The sequence below is a fragment of the Palaemon carinicauda genome, chromosome 32 (assembly GCF_036898095.1).
Source record: "Palaemon carinicauda isolate YSFRI2023 chromosome 32, ASM3689809v2, whole genome shotgun sequence".
Classification (NCBI taxonomy): domain Eukaryota; kingdom Metazoa; phylum Arthropoda; class Malacostraca; order Decapoda; family Palaemonidae; genus Palaemon; species Palaemon carinicauda.
The window spans coordinates 16,247,058-16,267,685 of record NC_090756.1 but is presented as its reverse complement, the minus strand read 5'-3'; the positions used below and the strand labels follow the sequence as shown (position 1 = coordinate 16,267,685).

The 20,628-nt window shown below is 34.6% G+C and overlaps 1 protein-coding gene across 1 annotated transcript in view; it reads left to right on the top strand.

Annotated features, from left to right (window-relative positions):
* The window catches only part of Itpr (Inositol 1,4,5,-trisphosphate receptor), a 232,608-nt gene that overhangs the window by 152,455 nt on the left and 59,525 nt on the right, over positions 1 to 20,628 (top strand). The window contains 7 exon segments of the mRNA XM_068356085.1: positions 13 to 75; positions 4,979 to 5,093; positions 5,224 to 5,363; positions 7,251 to 7,298; positions 11,149 to 11,342; positions 11,614 to 11,722; positions 19,156 to 19,191. Coding sequence (XP_068212186.1) covers positions 13 to 75; positions 4,979 to 5,093; positions 5,224 to 5,363; positions 7,251 to 7,298; positions 11,149 to 11,342; positions 11,614 to 11,722; positions 19,156 to 19,191 — 705 coding nt within the window.

Here is a 20,628-nt window from a genome sequence, read left to right as displayed (position 1 = left end):
CCTTGCTTGCAGAAATACCTGGAAGAGGCACGGGACTTCTGGGGCCAGCCTTATGTTCAGCAGTACAGTTCAGAAGTATGCATGCACAGATCTCGTCAGTTTTACGTGTTCGCTGGTTCTGTTCTTCACGCTTCTATTTTTGTCTGCTTCTTGTGTGAATTGTTTGTGTTGACCTGTTTGTAGCATTATGCTCGGAGAGTAATCTGCACTTTCCTCTCTTAGGTATTTGATTGCTTTTTAGTTGGTTTGTTTTTATCTGCTGCCAGTTTAGCCGCCTTGCGAGGACCTGTGAGCTAACAGTGGATTGAAATTTCAAGTATATTTTCTCCTTTTTTTATGATAGATAATTGGGTTAAAAGAGGTAAAGGAAATTGAGACCATTTTGTAATGATTTTTAATTATAAAAAAAGGCTTCATGTTTTCATATACTGCATGGGACAATAGGTCGTTTAACGTAATAATCGAAAATTTGATGATATAATGTAGAGTACTTGTAGAAACCCAGTTTTTGAAAGACTTGAAATAGCACCAAATATTTTTCATTAAGCTTCACGTAAAAAAATTACTTCAGAAATAATTTACCTCCTTGGTACTGTATAAAAACTTGGATTATCTACTACTGTATTACTGTTGTACAGTAATTAGTGTCATTTGGTATGCCACTAGAATTATGGCATCTATTTCTCTTAAAGTACATTGAACAAAGTACTATTTTTTAGCCTTTTTCAAATCTTATATATAGATTATTCAGTTCAGTCTTTAATCTGGGAATTTCAAACTGAAAATTTCCACGATATTGAAGGAAGATTGTATAATGAAATTTTGAATCATTGTTACGGTATGTGGGTGGGTAGATACTATTATGCTATGCTGGAAATGGTACAGAGTGAATTCTCTACTCGGAAGTATGGTGTTGGGTTGGAGTTATATCCTACCTTTCAATGTCTAGGCCTTCTGTTCCCTGTATTGTGTGGGCACTGATGTATTATCTTATTATCTTGTTGACTATGGAATCTCCTGCAAGGCTTATTGTTTCCTCCCCCTTTTTTATCAGATAACCAAGCACCAGTCATTAATGTTTCGGTCTGTCGTCCCCCAATTTGTATTTCTTTTCCCCGTTAATCCTCGATTGACGTCATACCTGAATCATTAACAATTTAATCTCATTACTCAAGGAAACTTTTGTATGGAAAACCACAGGCTTTTTTGAGACAGAAAAAAACTTTTTATACTTTTTATGGGTGTTCTTTTTAAGCCCCTTTTATTTCTTTATGTACCTGAAAAGGTATTTTGTGTGACTTTAAACATTGAAGATGACTTTTATCCAACATTCCAGTGGTTTGTTACACATATTATTGTTACACATTTTATAAAACTTTAGTCTTTTCTGCTTGGTTAAATTCTCCACCTGCATTTTCACAACTCTCGTTACTTCTACCAGGCGAGGAAAACCGCCGAGTGCACCCGACTATACATTTTTGGATGTCATTATATGGGTTTTTGGATTTTTTATAATTGACCTAAAATTGCCAAATTATGGACATTCTTGGCAGGAATCTTTTTATTAGTGGTTTAGAAGTGAGTGTATTTCATTAACCCCCACGAATAACTTCCCGGACGATTATTTTGTAAACATTAATTGATCTGTTCGTTGTTAAGGTGTATAAAAGTGTTATAATTCTCATAGCAGGAGTTATGTAATACTTACTCCTGATGACTGTAATGGCATTCCAGGTATTAATCAGTTCCTGTAGCTTCTAAGAGTGTTTTGCTATTAGTAATTTTTACTTTCTCTTGGTAAGGGAGGAAGAATGAACTTTATGTGGAAGGAATAGATAGCAATTTGAATGAATATTTTCACTTAATATTTTTGTCATGGTTGTTAATGATTAATTTTTAATTAGTTGGCTGAGCTGATAAAAATAAAGGACCCCTGGTCATTAAATTTATAAATGTTTTTTAAATGTATGTCACTTAAAATGTCAGAATTTAATTATATTCTTCTAGGGAAGATAGATCCTTAATATCTGAATTTAATTCGGTGGTAATAGTGTATCATTGACAGAGCATTTTAATGAATTCCGGCTATTGATACCATAAAACAAATTGATTAGTTCCGTTTAGGTTTTGGTATTTTGACATACATAGATGCTAGGATTATTCATTTGAAGAGGTAGCACCGTTTAGGTCGTTTCAATAATTTTGTTGTAGACCAGTCGTACAACTTCCATGGAGGACTTTTAGAGAGTTGGATCATCTATTCATTTTCCTGCTCTTTTGCTCAGCTTTGCCGCTATTTTATGCTAAACGCGTAGATGGTCTCTCATTCTCTGTTCTTAAATGGGCCATCATACTTTCAAGTTCTCTTTGCATAGCCCTTATGCATCTTAAAGAAATTCCTCTTTTGAGCAAGATGTTCCACTTTTCTGAGTAGTCAAATATTTAGCTAGTTATTATGCAGACAGCCTCACAATGTCACCAGTGCAATTTTTTTGATATTGAAAGCCACAAGAGAGCTATTTTTGACATGCTTTAGATATCCTGAGCATAGCTATGGTTACTTTTTCGACATATATTTTGAAAGGAAATATAGCACAGGATTTGAAAGTGGTCGATAGTGACGACAAGGTCTATCAAAGATGTATAATTTGTATGATAATTTTAGAATGACAGAGGTAGATAGTGTTAATTCAGATGTTGCCAAATTAGTGAAAGAATCTTATATATAGAGAATGGAAAAAAAATATTAGAATGAATACAGGGAAGGTTTCTTTGATGGTTTAAAGGCAATAGATAAAATGTAAATGTAATCATTTGAAGCAGTTCATAGTATGTGCAAAATTGTAGATGCTATTTTTATCAAGCTTTGTTTAATACAATGGCTAGATTGCTTGTAAGAAGTTATATAGCATTGTATTTTGAATATTCAAATTATGCAAGTGGTAGGTGTATTAGACACGGACAACTAATTTGCATCGACTTAGTTTTGTAAAAGGTACTCCTAACATAGCATAGTCTTCCAGACTGTGTGTGTCCCACTAAATCGTATTGGATGAGTGTGAAAGAGAGTAACGTTTCGTCTAGTGCAACCGAAAAATCATGTGATGGTCTTCATTTTTAGCTTCACATAATTCATGATTATATATTGCACATGCTATTTATTATCATTGTCTGGGGTGTTTGATGGAGGGGAATCCTAAGGAGCAGACCTCTGCAGTGTCCTTGTGCTTAGTGCACTGAAAGCAATTTCAAATTACTTTTCATTCGTGCAGTTTACAGTTCCTCTGTTCCCATTTGTTAGTCCCTTGTTGTTGTCCAATTTTCTTTTATCGCCGTTCAACGCTTTTTTCTCATAAAAGTCGTTTCCTCTGATTTTATCCAGCTGCAGTTTCTATTAAATCAAGAAGGGTTTCAAGTTGTGCTAGAAATAGAATGAGTGAAAGGGTTCCATGCCCGCTAATTTGCTTCCAACGCCGAGCTTTGTAATTCTTACCACGCTTCTTTTATCCCAAATTCCTTCAACCTCTGCGTTAATAAAGGGTCTTTGCAGCCTCCCATTGACCCCTAGTTGGACTTTCCTTTCAAACTTCTACATTCTGTTCCCGCTTCCTATCTACCATCTAGCATTCCAATTTTTTTCAACTTTCAAATTACTTCATAATGCAACTCCTGAGTTTTCCTACCAGATGTGCGCAGGTGCTGAATGCTCTTTCTGGTGGTCTTAGCACCATAAATCATTACGTTAGAAGTAAAAGTCCTCAGGTCTTTTCCCTCTGCTATAGCATAGACGGCCGAAGAAATTTTTTTGTAGATTTATAATGTCCTTTTCAACAACCTTAGCTTTGCCCTTCTTCAGTCCTACTCTCTTATATACTAATGAATACTTTGGTATCACTGCCACTGTCTAGAAATGTGAATTGATTGTCTGGTTAAGTAATTTCTATACATTGATGGTAATGATGATAAAGATATTAACAGCAATAATAGAAAATAATTTCTTTTGGTAAATATTTTGCTTTGATTTTTGCTTTAATAACAGTAATCATAATAATCATTTGTTTTTTGTAAATGCTTTGCTTTGACTCTTGCTTTGATTCTTGCTTTGATATGCAGTACAGAATATAAATGATTAAAGATGGTTTATCCTTATTGGTTTACATTTCAAGAATACATTTGAACTCTTAACACCACTACAAATGTTCTTTTGCCTTCAGTTTTTCCTATTCTTATTCTTAGAAATGCTTTTAACTTAGGTCCCTTGCTTAGAGATACTTTTAACAGTTTTTTTTATTCTCGTCACTGCTGAAGTACGAAACAGTTGATTCTAAAGAGTTATGGATATTCTTGCCAGGAGTTGGAAAGAGGTTTGAAAGTTATTTTAAAACATGATGCTCTCGTCTCTAATTTTTGTGTTTGTTTTTTCGAGTTGATTTTACTTCCGTTCGTCATATGAGGGTACTTTATTCCCGCGGAAGCCTGCTGAGCAAATTGGTGGTTTGCTTGGCTTGCTTCGTACAGAAATGCGTGTGCATGCTGCAAAGGCAATCCTTGGTCCCTGTCTGCATAACTTTCTGCCTTTTCCCCTTGGTCTCCTCCTCCATCTGAGTGGTCCTATTCTTAACATTGCTCTAAGTTTTGCATTTTGATGAACTAATCCTTTTGCACCAGCCCTATGAGATTTTAGAAATGTAGCTGAGTGGTCTGGTATTAAACACCCCCTAATGACGTCATAATGAAAGGCTTCAAATTCAAGAAACTCAGATGCTAATGAAATGAGAATGTTGTTTTGTTGAATAGTCTAGACCATCACACATTTTTAAGGTTGCATCGAGTTTGTATTTGAATGAGTATACTGTGTTGATTATTGTGTCCATATTGTGAAGATAATTTTATACAGAAGTTATTTCCTACTGAGTGGTAGTTGGATTATTCTAGTAAAGGTAAAAATTATCATTGGCCTTTTTGTTGCTTGGTTCAGACCCGCCAGCCGGTGTTTGTGCAGCTCTTGCATGCTGTCTATCGTGTCAGCCAAGCAGTGCTGGGTCACCAGAGGGTCAACGTAGAAAACTGCATCAAGACTCTTACAGAAGTTGGTGAGTCAATCAAGTTTGTCATTTATTACGGAAAACATAATTTTATTGTCGATTGATATTAATATACAATTAAAGTAATATTTATCTTTAAGAATGGATGATTTCTAATCCTGTTATGGCGTTCTTCCAGCCCGCAAACACAACATTTCCATCCCTAGTGATTTGGAGGCCCAGGTCGTCAGCATGTCGCAGCGCACAACAAACATTATGTCTCGAACTGCCTCCCAGTGGAGCAAGAGAACGACGCGTCGTGACGCTTCCTCGTCTTCGGTACGTTTTACTATGATGTTTCAGTTAAGCGATGTACAGTAGTCTTCATATTGAATGTACAGTCCATGGATGCTATTATAGTTTGAAAGTGTGTGGATGTATGAAGCAGGTAACTTGAAAGGATTAATGAAAAATAAAATAGGTAATTGCTGCATGTTCTGTTAGTGAAATTTTTTGATAAAGTAAGATAAGCATTTGAAAGCAAAGTATTTGTTGTGTGGTATTTTTGAAAGAAGGTTACTATTATGAATATGTTAATTCTTATTAAGAAACATGGTAGTGTTGATTGCTAAGGTGGCTAATCTCATTTCCTCACACTGATGTCTGTGTTTAAGTTAGCGCATCATCTGTTTATAGAATAAGTTCTATTTGGATTTAGTACTTATAGTAAATATTTTATGATACTTTAGATATCATGAAAGATAGTAACTATATATGGAAAAATCTCAAAGCCTGAGATTTACGGGATGAGAAGGGAAGAAGAGCAGTTGTTTGGATTAGTGGAAAATATGATTGGCTGAATGTTTCTGGTTAGTAAGGGGCAGGAGGTTTTAGACAAAGGGCATAGATGAGAACTTGAACCAGATAAGAAATAAGACAGAAATTTCACAAAATAGATCAGGGAAAATCATGTTGAAGTTCTAGTAATTAAAATGACATGAATCATTTTATTATGTATGTATGCAAGTTATAGATAAGTGATCAAGTATTTGACACAGCAAACATTCCAAGACAACTTTCTACGTGGTGAATTCAAATATAGTTTTAAACTGTTCATATCAAATGCTAGTTGTGTAAATGTTGTCCCCCATGTCAAAACAAGTTCATTTCTGTCTGCAAAGATGTCAATAGACTTGAACTCTTCCTTTAAGCATACTACAGCATTCTCAGAGATCTGAAGAAGCTTTATCCTTTAAGAAATTTCTTTCTCTTGCACGTTGATTCCGAAACCTCGTGGACTGGTCATGTTTTGAGGGTTATTAAAGGGTAATACAATAGTAATATTTGTAAACTTTAAACATATATTCATCTTCCATTGTTGATCATTAGTGTTTGCAAAGGTAAGGGTGACTTGCACAGAATGTTAAAAACATCTATGCAGGTTATCAATTATATATTCATCATTTACGAAGGTTGAGGATTCTTAAAAATTCAGTTAACTCAGCCTTTTTATGAAGAAGGCATTACATTAATTTTGGTGCTCATGTTTTCATAAGGTAAACTTATTTAGTACTTTGGCCAAATGAATACTCTGTCTTTACATACTGTAAATTATAAATATAATGCAGTTAAATGAAGTAGAGAAATGCTTGTCCTAGAAAATGTATTTTTGTAAGTTAGGTAATGATATCAGTTGAAATTTTGACTGCAACTCAACTTGCTTAATATATCTGAAGTATTTTCAAGTTAGATCCTTAATGGCAAAGAGTGAAGTCACAGATAAGTCAGATTGTAGGAACAGAGCACTACAAAATTGACAAGACAAGTAATGGATCGGGAGTCAATTGAATGGAGCGGAAAGTAATCTGATTTGAATGAGTTTCCAATTTTTTATGGTATTTTTTTCCAACATGTAATCTAGAATTTTACAAAGACTTTTTCTTTAGTATTTAAGCTTGTAATGATAATTTGAGAATAACAGGGTAATCTTATATGGTCACTATTTCACGGAAATATAACAAATGTATTATATTTCTTCGTATATACTGTATTCCTGAAGAAAATCTTGAAGATATTACAGGTTTATATCTATAGAACTTGAATTAATAACTGATGTCAATTTAGTTCAGCATTAAGTGTTTATGCAAACTAGCTATGTAGTACTATAGTAGTAACAATTAACACACCTGAGATAATGTCGTCTGATGCTTTTGCATTTTTCTGTAGCCATGCAATGAGTTTGACACTAGTTTCGACGATGATAAGGGGGACCAGGTGAGCCTATAGACGTGAATGGATCAGTTTTTCCGCTTTTAGATGTGATACATTTGTAGTTATGCCTTGACTTAGTCCCGCAGATGAAGACGGTTGTTTATGCAATTCCAATCCCCCGTGAAAACTGCTCATGTTGCCTCATGTTTACAGACATTGTTTTTATATTTGTATGAATAGATTCCCTGGGGACTGCTATTCTCTGATGCTTTGTAGTGGAATGGCTACTGGGTTGCTTGATTCCTCCCTCGGTCCTTTGTATTCAAACCTTTTTGCAAATTAGACTTGCACCAAACCATTTTAGTATGTTGCAAGGTTCAGGAATGCCCTTTTTTTTTTTTTAAAAGTAGGGACATGTCATTAATCCCTCTCTTCAGCTCCCTCATCAGTCAGGGGTTTGAGCTAGCATGGTTCTACAAGCTCCTGGAGGTGGAATTGTCAGCCCATAGTAGCCTCCAGTTTTGTCTTTGTGAGCGATCTCCTCTCAGAGATATTTCTTGATTCCATTTCCTTGAATTCTTATGTCATACTTGAGGAGTTGGAGGAACATAACAATGACTAACATTTTCAAATTTGTTTCTAAAAAAATCTTCTGAAACTCACCCCAAGTTTTTGCTCCCACATGTGGCAATGAAGGAATGAGTAACAAGAGAATGGTGTATAGTATTGTAATGTTTGCATGATACATTCCAAAGATGGAATACAGTATCTAGCTTTTCAAAATTAGTTTTTAAGATGTCAATCAAATTAGAATGTGGGGTCTTATCTCATAGGATCATGAACTCCGAGAAGTTTTTTTTTTTAGAAAAGACTTTGAGAAAATGTTTGGAATTGCCATGCTGCTCCAGCGTGACAGAAGTTTTCTTCCGACTCCCTATTGTTGGCTGTTAATATTTCCTTAGTACTGGGTCATCCATACTGTAATTGTCAGCATCGTGGTTGAGAACCAAGCATGCTCCTTTCGTACAGAGACTGTTCCACTTTGATTTACATTACACATACTTAGTTCATAATTGCATTTGAAGATATGCATATTCTGTGTCTGAAGAAATTTGCATGATACATGTTATGAATGTTGGTATCTTTAATTTTTATGTAGTGTTAGATATTCATATTGCTCATGTATAAGGTATGTTTGTGTGACTTGCATATATCTTGCCATGTGTACTATATACAGTATCTTGCATCATTGGGAAATATCTTTTATACAGTACTGTGTTTTATTTGTTCTCTGTACTCTGTGGGTTTATGTTTTCTTATTCTATTCTATTGTATCATGCAGTAAGTAGGACAACAGAATGTGTGTGATAAACCCCAAAAGAAATCATAATGACCCTGCCACTGATTTGTTATAAACAACCTATTAGATAGAACCAGTCTGTTTTTAGTAGACTTACTTGCACTAAAATATAGTGAAGAAGTTGTTGCATGATTTTTTAGAAATGTAAAAGGCTTAGTTTTTGAACTAGTTGGCTAAAGACTTCAGTGCCCTTCTTGAGAGTAAGTCGTCTCTCACAACCTACTGTATCGTACATTGATATAGAATTGTTATTTTGATATAATTTTCCAAGAAATTGTAGCTATAAAACTATTCATTTGTAACTCACTTTTATTTCAGTTTATATTTTGTATTTCATTGAAGGGTATTTCATAAAAAATGAAGAAGAAGAATTTGCTAAAGCAACCATAGTCAGTGAGAAGACACAATAGCCTTTTGTCTCTAGTTATAGCCACTTTTTTAGTCTTCTATGTTAGCTGTGCTCCCGCTTCCTTCATTCAATCTTGCTGACCAACACCTTTCTAACAAATTTTATAGTGTGACAGTGGATTTCTAAATGGCCTCCCCAGGACCAGTGCCAGGCCTTGTTGCCCCAATCATTAACATCTATCCATCCCAATTCTCTCATTGACCATAGTTTATAAAAACTTGTGACAACCCAGACTCATATGACTTTAAAAGGTAAGATAATACATTTTAGTCTAACAGATCAAAATAGTTTATGTAAATGATGTAAAAGGAAGCAGAGCTGATAAGAAAGAAAAGTTACAGGTAAAGGACTGGTGAGAAAAAACAAAGAGCTAGACCATGGTGGGGTTCGGGCAGAAGATGGCAGTGAATAGCAGTTTTTGGAGTGGATTTATTAGACGTATAACTATCCAGAAGGAAACTTAATGCTGTTGATGATGATTTTGGACTGCCAAATCAAGTACTGTACTTTAATTTTTGTAATTTAAAAGGCTAAAACTATTATTATTACTATTACTACCTAACTTACAACTCAAACTGGGAAAAGAAGATCCTGCAACCTCTAGGGCTCCAATAGGAAAATAGCCCTGTGAGGAAAGGAAATAAGCTATATAGGAGAAGTGAGGAACAGAAAATATAAGATATTTCAAAATCATTAACAATGTAAAAATATATGTCATAAACTATAAAGAGAAACTTAAATCAGGCTGTCTGACATAAAATCATTCTTTGCAAGTTTACCGAAGATCCTCCGATTACAAAATCAACCCGTTGTTCTCTAGTCTTTGGTAGTGCCATAGCCTCTTTACCATGGTCTTCCACTGTCTTGGGGCAAGGTTCTCTTGCTTTAAAGTACACACGACCACACTATTCTATCTTATTTCTCTTCCTCTGGTTTTTTTTAAAATTACAGCTTTTATATGAAAGATCTATTTTAATGTTATATTGTTCATTACTTCTATTTTAGTTTATTTATATACTTTCCTCACTGGGCTATTTTTCCTTGTTGGAGCCGGTGGGCTTATAGCATCCTGCTTTTCCAGATAGGGTTGTAGTCTAGCAAGTAACAACAACAACAACAATGATAATAATAATGATAATGATAGTAATAATAATAGTAATAATAATATTAATAATTATAGTAATAGTAATAATAATAGTAATAATAATATTAATAATTATAGTAATAATAATAGTAATAATAATAATCCACAATATGGTCATAGCTGGAATATAACTTCTAGAATACCGCATGACCAGGCAGGAGAATAATACTAGAAACAGTGTAGAATGAAAAAATAAAAACATTTCTTTGAACTTATTTGTCTCTCTCTGAATAATCAAGTCTACAAATTAGTTGCAGTGCATCATTACCAACAGTGACATTCAGGAGTTCCTCTAGTCAGCAAATGTTAGACCTATGAATGGTAAGGAATGGGTGTTTGTCATTTGGCTCAGAAATATTCCTAATGACTCTAAGATCAACTATGTGGTTTGGTTCCCTCTTAATGTTATAATCGTAACTTGCTCTTAGTTCTGATCTTACCTCTGAGTCACAGGGAGGGAGAGTGAAGTTGGCCTCCCTGCTCTGCTATACAAATCTATTTAGAAAACATGTACTTAACACCATTTGCTGACAAGATTTTTATGTTATGAAGGAAAAATAGTAGGGAGAAAACGATGAAAGTATTATTTTGGTAAATAAATTTTCATTTTGAAAAATTTTAAGTTACAGTATGGATGATCAAAGTTCCTCTACGTTTCAAAAAGTCTTGTAATATCCATTAATATAAGCTGTGTTTTTAGGTGTCGTTTTAAGCTTAAGAATTATGCACAGTTTGTCAACAGGTAAGTTTATATTTTGTATTTAGTTTAGCAAAAGAATTATAAGTTTTGGTGAAGGTTGTTATATAACTGAACTATTTTAAATATGCTGAAAAAAAACCCTACATTTTGGATTTGGAGGAGTTATGCACTCTCTACTGTATTTCAATATATGTTGGTCTTTCTCCTCTGATGTATCACAGTATCGAAAACATGTACGATGTTTTTGCGAGTGTTCTAAAAGACATTTGCCGACTACTTCTAAAACAAACTTTCCTCCAGCTGTCCGGCCGAATGGACCACCTTGTGATAGAACAAGATTTCAACTCTGTCGTGTCTATTTTGGAAGCCGAGCTTCGGCCCCTGGTATCTGCCGAGTTATCAGTGCTGGTGGATATATTGTACCAGCCTCACATGCTGTTCCGACCCGAGAGTGAAGCTAGCTTGAAATGCCAGAACGGAGGATTCATTTCAAGGTAACATACATATTATACAAGTTATGTTAGATTAATATTTGCTGGTAGAGTACTGGACTTCCTGTTATTTTCTCTTAATGATAACTGGATAATTCCATTGCATGAGAAATATGGAAATTGAGTAAACATATGTAAATGAAAAGCACCTCACATTCATAGTATACAATGCATCAGATTGGTTTTAATTTTAGACTAAAATATTTAATGTTAAGAATTTCTGTACAGTAGATATTCATGGTATCACAATCGCACATATTTCACAAAACTGCAGATTAATCAGGCATTGTGAGAAGTTGCTCGAAGAAAAAGATGAGAAACTGTGCATCCAAGTGCTGCAGACATTGAAAGACATGATTACGGATTCGGAGTACGGAGTGAAGGTACGTGGCGCGACTTGCATCCTATCTTGCGATTCTATGACATTCAGATCACGCATCTTCTTTTGTGATTGTTTTATCTTTTATTTCATTGTATGATTGTGTGTGGATGTTGTCTTTAGATCCAGGCATTTATACCAGATGGCCTTACTGAAGAGATGTGTATTGTGTTGCACTTGCGATTAGAATAGAAAACTGACTCTGTTTCCACTTTTCTTCCCAACCCTAAGGGTGCTGCGTCCCTGAGCAGTCGGGTATTCGGCAGGTGCGAACAGAAGTGGGTTGAAGCTTGGAAGCTTGAGACCATTCCAGCCGGCAACTTCAGCTCTGTTTGAATGGTCTTATTGGAAGCTGTATAAAATCAAACCTTGACCCAATCCTAGCTACACTTGCCGAATGCCCGCCTGTGCAAACGTAACCCAAGCATTGTTTATGGTGATGTTGTTTTTTACGTGGGCATTCCTTTTGAAGGGTTCATGCTTACGGTGAGTGTTGTGCAGAACACTGTATGTTCGGTACTGTTGGGTCTCTGCAGCGCCCCATTTCTTTTTGCCGCTCACTTTACACCTGATCCATTTTGTCTTTTATTCCGTAGCTGTCCAAATTCTTTGACTTTGTCTCACTCCAGTTTCATGTCTCATTTTCTGGAAATGGTTTTTCAGTGGCCTGTTTGAACTACTTTGTAATGTTGGAGTTAATTATTGAAATTAACTTCCTTACCCTAAACTTGTTATAAAAAAAGCATCTTTTTATGAAAAAAGTGGCTGAAAGGATTTGGAATTCAGTACAGTACACATTATTTCAATTATGTTACTTAAATGATATGAGAATTTTAAGTAGAAAAATTAAAATTTTTTCAATAAGCAGATGACTATTTATGATAGAAGAACTGTTGAACATTGTAAAACTTGAATAGAATATTCATCCTACTTTATATTTTTGTCTTAAGAGTTCAAAACTGAATTTCATTCTTAATAGATTTTGTTAGTTCTTTATTAATCTTTTTATGAGGAGAAGGGACTGGTAATGTGCTTCGTAAGCTTGCAGTAGTAGTAAGCCCTGTAGGAGGTTTAAATTTTATAGGTACTCGAGCGATTGTAAATCCAGTCATGTGTGTCCTCGTACTTTGGCAATAATTGATGAATGAAGCTGGCTAATTTGAATAATTTTGAACCGTATTGGCATTATTTGTAAGCACATGTCATCATTGACATTTTCATCCAAGTATGGTCAAAAGATGACCCCCATTTCCATTGTAACATGGGAAATAGGATGAACCAACAGTGGGTCTATTCTCATGTAGGGTATTTTTGGGTTATCTTGATTTCAATGGGTGAAGGATTGCACACTGGGCAATTTATACTCTGCTTACCCAGTTTATGGATTTTTTCTTTCAAAAGTCTACAGATTTTTTCTTATAGGTAGTAATTATTTAAATCCCTTATTGACATTTATGGAAAATTATACTAACATAAGCAATCCTTATAATGAGGCACCTACTAGGAAAGTATCATACAAAGAAGAGATTGTACCTAAATTTTTACAATCTTGAGAAGCCAGTTTACTCAGTACGGGTTGTGGTAGCCTACTGGGAATGTCTCTATCTGGCAGTCTGCCAGGCTGGAGTTTGAGAACTGCTCAAGTGCTCTAGTTTTATGTAGAGTCTGCAACCTCACCATCCTTATGAGCTAAGGAGGGAGGAGTTGGGGTAACCTATAGGTCTACCTGTTAAGCTACCAGCAGCCAATGCCTGGCCCTCCCATGTCTTAGCTTGGGTGGAGAGGGGCTTAGTCACTGATCATGAGTGAATATGGTCAGTTTCTAAGGACATTGTCACTGCCCATTGTCTCTGCCATTCATGAGTGGCTTTTCAAACCTTTAAAATCAAGACAAACTTGAAAGAAGTGGTTACTAGAAACTCATTATACTCCTCATAATAATATTACTTTACTATAACATTATCTAGTGTGCAAGATCTAGTGATAACTAATCTTTTAACCAGAAAAGATAATAATTTTGACAAGGGACAATTTTACTGCCTAACCCCGCAACACAAATTAGTAATATTACTCTTAGTGTCAACAGTTTTTGCCAAATAATACTCTTAACAGCCTTCACTGGCCAGAGAAATATATTTTCTGATGCAATTGGAACGTCCTTATCCAACAATTTGTCTTAGAAATTATTCCTAGCTCTGAATGTAGGCAAAATTGATACGATCTTCTCGTGTTTTCAAAAACTTAACCTACAAGATAAAGCTTTTAGTTAGCTGTTTTATTTAGCCAATAATGTCAAAGAAACAGAGTTTTAGCCATAATATCTGCAATAGAAAGATTTTCCAAATATTCTAAATCTGAACATGTTTTGAGTACAGTGCAATGCGTGTACATAAAAACACTTAATATCTGAGAAGGACTGGTTCTTTTTGGAAAAGAAATTAATTCAGTATAGTTAAGCCTTATAGAAAGATTTTCCAGTCCAATTAGTTCACGTATTGATGAAGCAAATACTGTACTCTGAAAATCATATTTGCTTGAATTGTGGCTAAGAAAATAAAGATCTTATTTGGACAAGTTCTTTACTTGCACCAATCAAAATGGATATTCAATTGACCTGATTACTTTATTAGTATGTTGTCTTTGAAACTTAAAATAGCCAAAATAGATGGCCTGAAAAAAACCCTTTGCCTTTAAGAATACTGTAGGCAATCTCCAAGCAGTTCAATATAACATGCAATAGTTTGCAACATCAGACTGGTGCACTAGAACTGCCAGTCAGAACTTGAGAAATAATGCCAGGGTTTGAAACTCGGCCGAGGATCAAATTTCTTTCAGTCTAATAATCACTCGACTAACTTTTGGCTTGTGAAAATTGAATTAAAGAAGCCTAGAACGTATTATGAAGCTTTATTATTGTTAAAGGCTGGATTTATTCAAGGCCTGATGTGGCAATCCTAAGTTCATCCTTCCATGATTAACTAGCCTAAAATCTATTGAATTTTACCTCTAAGTAAAAGCTAGTTTCTTTTACCTTTGGAACTCTCTTATACAAAGTTGATGTTAGATTAAGTTGTCTGTATTCTCCAAGCCAGTAATACTTTAGCAAACATTATTCAGGAAATATATTATCAACAAGTTTGACCGTTCTAAATTCTATGAATGACATTTAATACAGGACAAATTATGATAATGCTCAAATTATCACACACCTGTATTTTAAGATATAACTGCTTGAGGAAAGTCAATTTTTACAATTGATCAAGACTAAATTTCTCCTTTATAAATTACTATAAGAAAGGAAGTCAATATCATTCTCCTGTATTAAACGTTCTCTCTTGCTTTTACTCGCAACACGTTAATGAGAATTACTTCTGTATTCAGAAATATGCTACAAATTATAAAGTGTTATAGGTCGCTTTAAGAGATTACAGAACGGAATGAGGGACTTTCCTTGTACTTGGCGTTTATAATCTAGCAATAATCATCTTTAACATTACTAACTGTTAAGGATAATGTGTCTTGGCTACATTAGAGATAACTTAGAACAAAATAAGAATATGAACTTGCCTCAAGCAAGTTATTAGGATTATTATCATATCTTATCATGCCAATGTCGAACCCACAGAAGGGTGTTGTTTGCCTCTCTGAGGTCTTAATATGAGTAATAAGGGCTTGGTGGGCCCCATTGTAGGGACGTAGGGGTGTTCCATTGTTTGAGGTGTTGCCCCACTTGGGAATTAGGGTTGGTGGCTAATCTCCATTTGTGGTGGTTATCTCCAGTTTTGCCCACTTTTACCCTTGGTCTGTTTAGGGTTACCCAGTCGTTCCACTGGGCAAGCCTTTGTTTGGACTGGGCTGTGCCTCATTGAGTGGGCATTGGTCACCTTTCCGCTACTTTAGCTTGTGAGGAGCTGCCTGGATTGGTTCTTGTCCATCCACTGTTGCAAAGCTTTTGCTGGATTTCAGTCTTCGACAAATGGTCATCCTTAGCAGAAGGTTCTCTCTGATAAATATCAATACTCTACCTGTTTTGTTTATATTTTATGACAATGCACTACATCATATACATGTCTCAAACTTACAATAAACTGGGCTCATTTTTGTTTGAAAGAAGTTTTAACCTACTGAAGTTCATTAAAAAAATTTTGAGACATTCTCGTTCTATACTGTCAAAATCATAAACTATTCATGTTATTATTATAGCTAAGAACTGGTTGGTCATGAAACCCTTAGTACCTCTCTTAATTCATCACTTCAGACATTATCTAGATCACCAGGATATGAAGCTCTAATTTATGTACCCAACTGTGTTGGAAAATATTGAAGGGTACATGAAGAGATAATTAATCCAGTCTTTGGATACCCCTGAATTAAATTGCAAACAAAATTTATATAAGCGGTGTATAAAAAATGAATTATATGTAATGATTCACAGAGATCAGCTGTTAAATGAACCAAACTCTAAAGAGGAGAGGAAACAAACTTGCTCAATTAAAAAAAAGAAGCCATAAACGAGCGAACTACTCATACTGACATACACAAGAATTTAATTAAAAACGACAAGGCAATCACTCAGAATGTCAATGGGGGAAACTCTAGACAACCATAATAAAACAATTGTTAATAAGCACCCTGTAAACACCAAGTTAAATTTTCTATTTTAATTCTTGGCAAATTATCCTGGGAAATTGAACTAATGGAAAACTTGTCGAAAAGATAATCTGTGGTTTCCAAAAAAGTTAACGAGTTTCCTACTAGGGTAAGAAAGATGTCTGTCAAGTATGATGCAATGAAAGAAATTGTTTTAGGCTGACTTTAACCACCAGATGTCACCTTAGTGGACAACAGTGTGTTGTCTTGAAGAGAAGAAAATGGGAGATTTTTAGTTTTTTGTTGCGTAACGTTGATAATGCGATATTTTGGGGGATTAAGCCTTATAAAAATCGGTGCAGGTTCATAGGAATAATTATATATATATATATATATATATGTATGTATATGTATATGTATATGTGTATATATATATATATATATATACATATATAATATATGCATATATACACTGTATAGATATACATATATATGTTCACTTAGCATTTTAAATTTTCCTTCTGGTGTATTGCATTTGAAGGACATCTGCTACCTTGGAATCGTGGTTTTTAGCAGAAGGCTAGGCTCACTGCCAATAATTGGGGAAACTTCTGCCTTACAGTTGGGCTATTTAGTCAAAGGCTAGGCCCACCACCAATAACTGTGGTTGATGACTGCACATCGGTCAACCGAACCCTCAAGGGAGCCGGCTGGCTAATGCCGAATTTTAATGACAGGACACTTTGATATTCATACCACTAAATAAGGTGACTTAGGTCATCTTCAAACTGCATAGGATTTTTGCCTTTGACCTTCGGTTTTGCGACGCTATGGTGATTTTTCCTGAAAATTATTGTTTTTCTAATTCTATCTCCTCCCTTGATAATTATTACTAAGATCTTGGATTGTTACCCTATATAGACCCGATATCGACCTCCAATAATATGAAGTTTTTTTTCTAAAAGCAGTTTTTCTGCCGCATAATTTTTATCATTATGGTAAAAAAATAAATCGTAAAAATCATGGAAAAAAAAATGAAGCAAAAACAGGAAAAAGAGCCTCATTTCATTGTTTTATGATGTTATATACCAAATTTCAATGCTATATCTTGAAAACTAAGGGAGACTATTGAATTTGAAGGTCAATAAGTATAGTTTTGAGGTACGGGCATTTAAAGTTTTTCTTTGTGTTTTTACAAAGACAATATTAATCAATCATGATTATTATGAATTTTATGCTGTTTTTGGTATTAATAAAAGAAAACAAAGTTATTATAATTTAATCATAAATGAAGATCCTTTTGCTCAATATCTTGCTTCTTTTGGCTTCTGTGAGGCAAGGCTCTCTCTCTCTCTCTCTCTCTCTCTCTCTCTCTCTCTCTCTCTCTCTCTCTCTCTCTCAATATTACCCTTTTCTGAACTGTTAATAGAAAGCAAATTTTCTTCTTCCTTATGTTAGAAAAAAGTTGAAATTGTCTTTTCCTCTTTGAAATGATAAAATTCTTGCCAAAGATGAGAAAAACAAACGTAAAAATTAGTGAATGTCAGAGGTCAAACTCAGGCATGTAATCTCTATGAGGTTTGTGGTAGGACTGAAGGCTGAATCGTGTAATACATCGTTTGTGACCCAGTGAAGCTATACAGATGCCCTTGTTCACAATTTCTTTTACATTGAAATGTAATGATTATCAAAATTTACGATAACAGAAGAAATACTGCATTTTCTTGTAGGGAACAATGTTTAAATGTTTATGGTTTATTGAGTTACTTTTACTAATTACCCTATAACTATTAAAGTAAGAGGAATTTTGACAAGATATTTCGTATACGCATTCTCTATTGCCAAACGAAGCTCCGTGAATCTTTCATGATTTTTTTTTTTTTTTTTTTTTTTACAATATCCCCGTATTGGCATTCTGGCTGGCCCCCTTGACGTAGGGATAACGGTGAGAAAGAAGGTTATATGTGTGTGAGTGCGTGCGTGTATGTGCTTGTGTGTGTAATAAATGGCCTATTCGCCTTCAGAAAGGTTTTTAGATTAATGAGAAACTTGAGCATTCTGGAATACATTTATGAAGGAGGTTAAGCTTGCTTTGGTGAAACAATCTTTCTAATCTTCAAGGTTAAGCTACAGATTAATTAAACAAATTGTGGCAGCATTAATTTGTTAAATCTAAAGGTTTAAGCAATTAATGTAATCTTTGTGTAGTCATTTCTTTTGATAGAATACTTAATTTGGTTTGGGGTCCCTAGAGAAAGTTTTTATGTCTTAAAGAGGATGTTTAGGATAATTTTTCCATTTTACTTTATGTTTCATCAGTTGCGACATCAGAATGTCTGTGGAATCTGAAAGGTTTATGGTAAATTTTATCCTAAATTGTATCCTAAGGTTATGTTTGAGTAAGGTAATCTATTTACCCTATCCTAAGTTTTATTACTCTTTCACCTTCTTATTTGCTTCCTTTGGTTTCTTTCCATCTATCCATTAATTTTGTTAACTATCTCCCACTCAAACTTTTTACTTTGATTAAAATGAAATCCTTGGGCGAGTGATGTGAGATTTGGGGAGGTAACTCCGTGATCTTATTCAACACCTAAAGAATAATAATAATAGGTGTTTGTCATCATTTTCACACTTTAATTTTAAGAAATTAACATGTTACATTTGTTCTTTTGTATTTGATACTGTAGTTTGTACAACAAAATATTATTTAGCTTTAATTTTATGACCATCATGATCACAACCACCATCATGAAAACTGGGATACATGAAAGATATTAATGTGCACTTGAAAGGGTTTTAACCGAGCATGATTCTTATACAAATAATTATTTTCCACATCTGTAGGGGGAAGCAAGTTTTGGAAAAGAGGAACTGAAAATGGTAAGGAAATTTCTGTGGATTTGCTACATGCAGCTAACTAAAAAATTGATATATATCAAATAAAATGAAAGATATCAGAATTGCAGTTGTCCTTCCCGTATCCGCACTAAATGCTCCAGAGGGGTGCAAATAGGGGTGAGTAACAAATGCCAGATTGGGTTAGTTTACCCCCAAAGTCATGACCTGGCAGTGTCTAGCGTATGCACACATATACCAAGTTAATGTTAATGCTTAAAATCCAAAAGGAAAAAAGAATTATTTCTTATTGAAGTTGGTAATGAAAACAAATTCAACAAAGTTATACTGTACAGGCATATTAAGCAAAACACTTAGAATCTGGTCGATGATCTGTAATAGGTCTGTTAATACACACACTTCTCATTCAGTACGGGGTAGGGACTTGTACCCGGCATGTGCGGATATGAAAGGGACTGCTGTATCGTATGTTAGTTTTTAATTATAGTTGATTGCAAACCGGACATTGTACTGTATGGAGCAAGTCCTCATAAATATGGATGCAGTGACTGGTGTTTTGATGTTCCCTGGTGTGTGAAGCTATTCAGTAATATATGTTTCTTCTCACATGTTCGATGAAGAATATGAGGGTTAAGGCACTTACCGCTCGCATTTGTACATTTCTACTTGACGTTTCAGTGTTTTTTTTATTTATGTTCCAACCCCCTGACGCCATGCAACGATACTGTTTGATGATCTTGTGTTTCAAAATGTACTTCAAACTTGAAATATCAACTCGCCGGTACATCAGTAGATATGCACGACAATGTTCTTGTGTTCTTTGGCTCTTTCTCCCTCTCTCTCTCGTTGTTTTCCTCAGCAATGTCTTCTCATCTATTGAGTAAATTGTTGAGATGTGGCATTCTTCATTTACATTATCTGTCTTTATATAGCCAATGAAAAGTACAGTACGGTATATCATTTGTTTACTATTTCACTGCATGTCCTCAACTGCTTCTTTTATGAGTTACATAATACTCCTGATGAATAATTCAATTTGCTGTATGTTCCTTGATGATACTACTCATATTCTGTGCATTCTTTTAACTTGTCCAAACAACTTTGTGTTCTCCAAGCTTTTTGATTATTTGACAGCAATTTAGCCTTTTTTTCACCTCCGTCCTTAGGGCTCTGAAGAACTATCGTAAGATTCCCAAATACTTTTGGTACAAATTTCAAATGTCTTTTGATCTATCATTTGTTGGTTTAGGACTTGATGTTGATTTAGAACCACTTGTTTGCCAAGTGATATATTTGCATGTGATTTTTTAGTCCGGCCAACTTGTCTTTGCTAATGTTATATTATATCAACTGATTACTTCCAGATAAATGTTCAAGGCCTATTTTGATCAATATTTAATAGCTTAAACATCGTGTATACAGTACTTTCCTTGATTAGAAAATACTGGCAAAACTGTAATT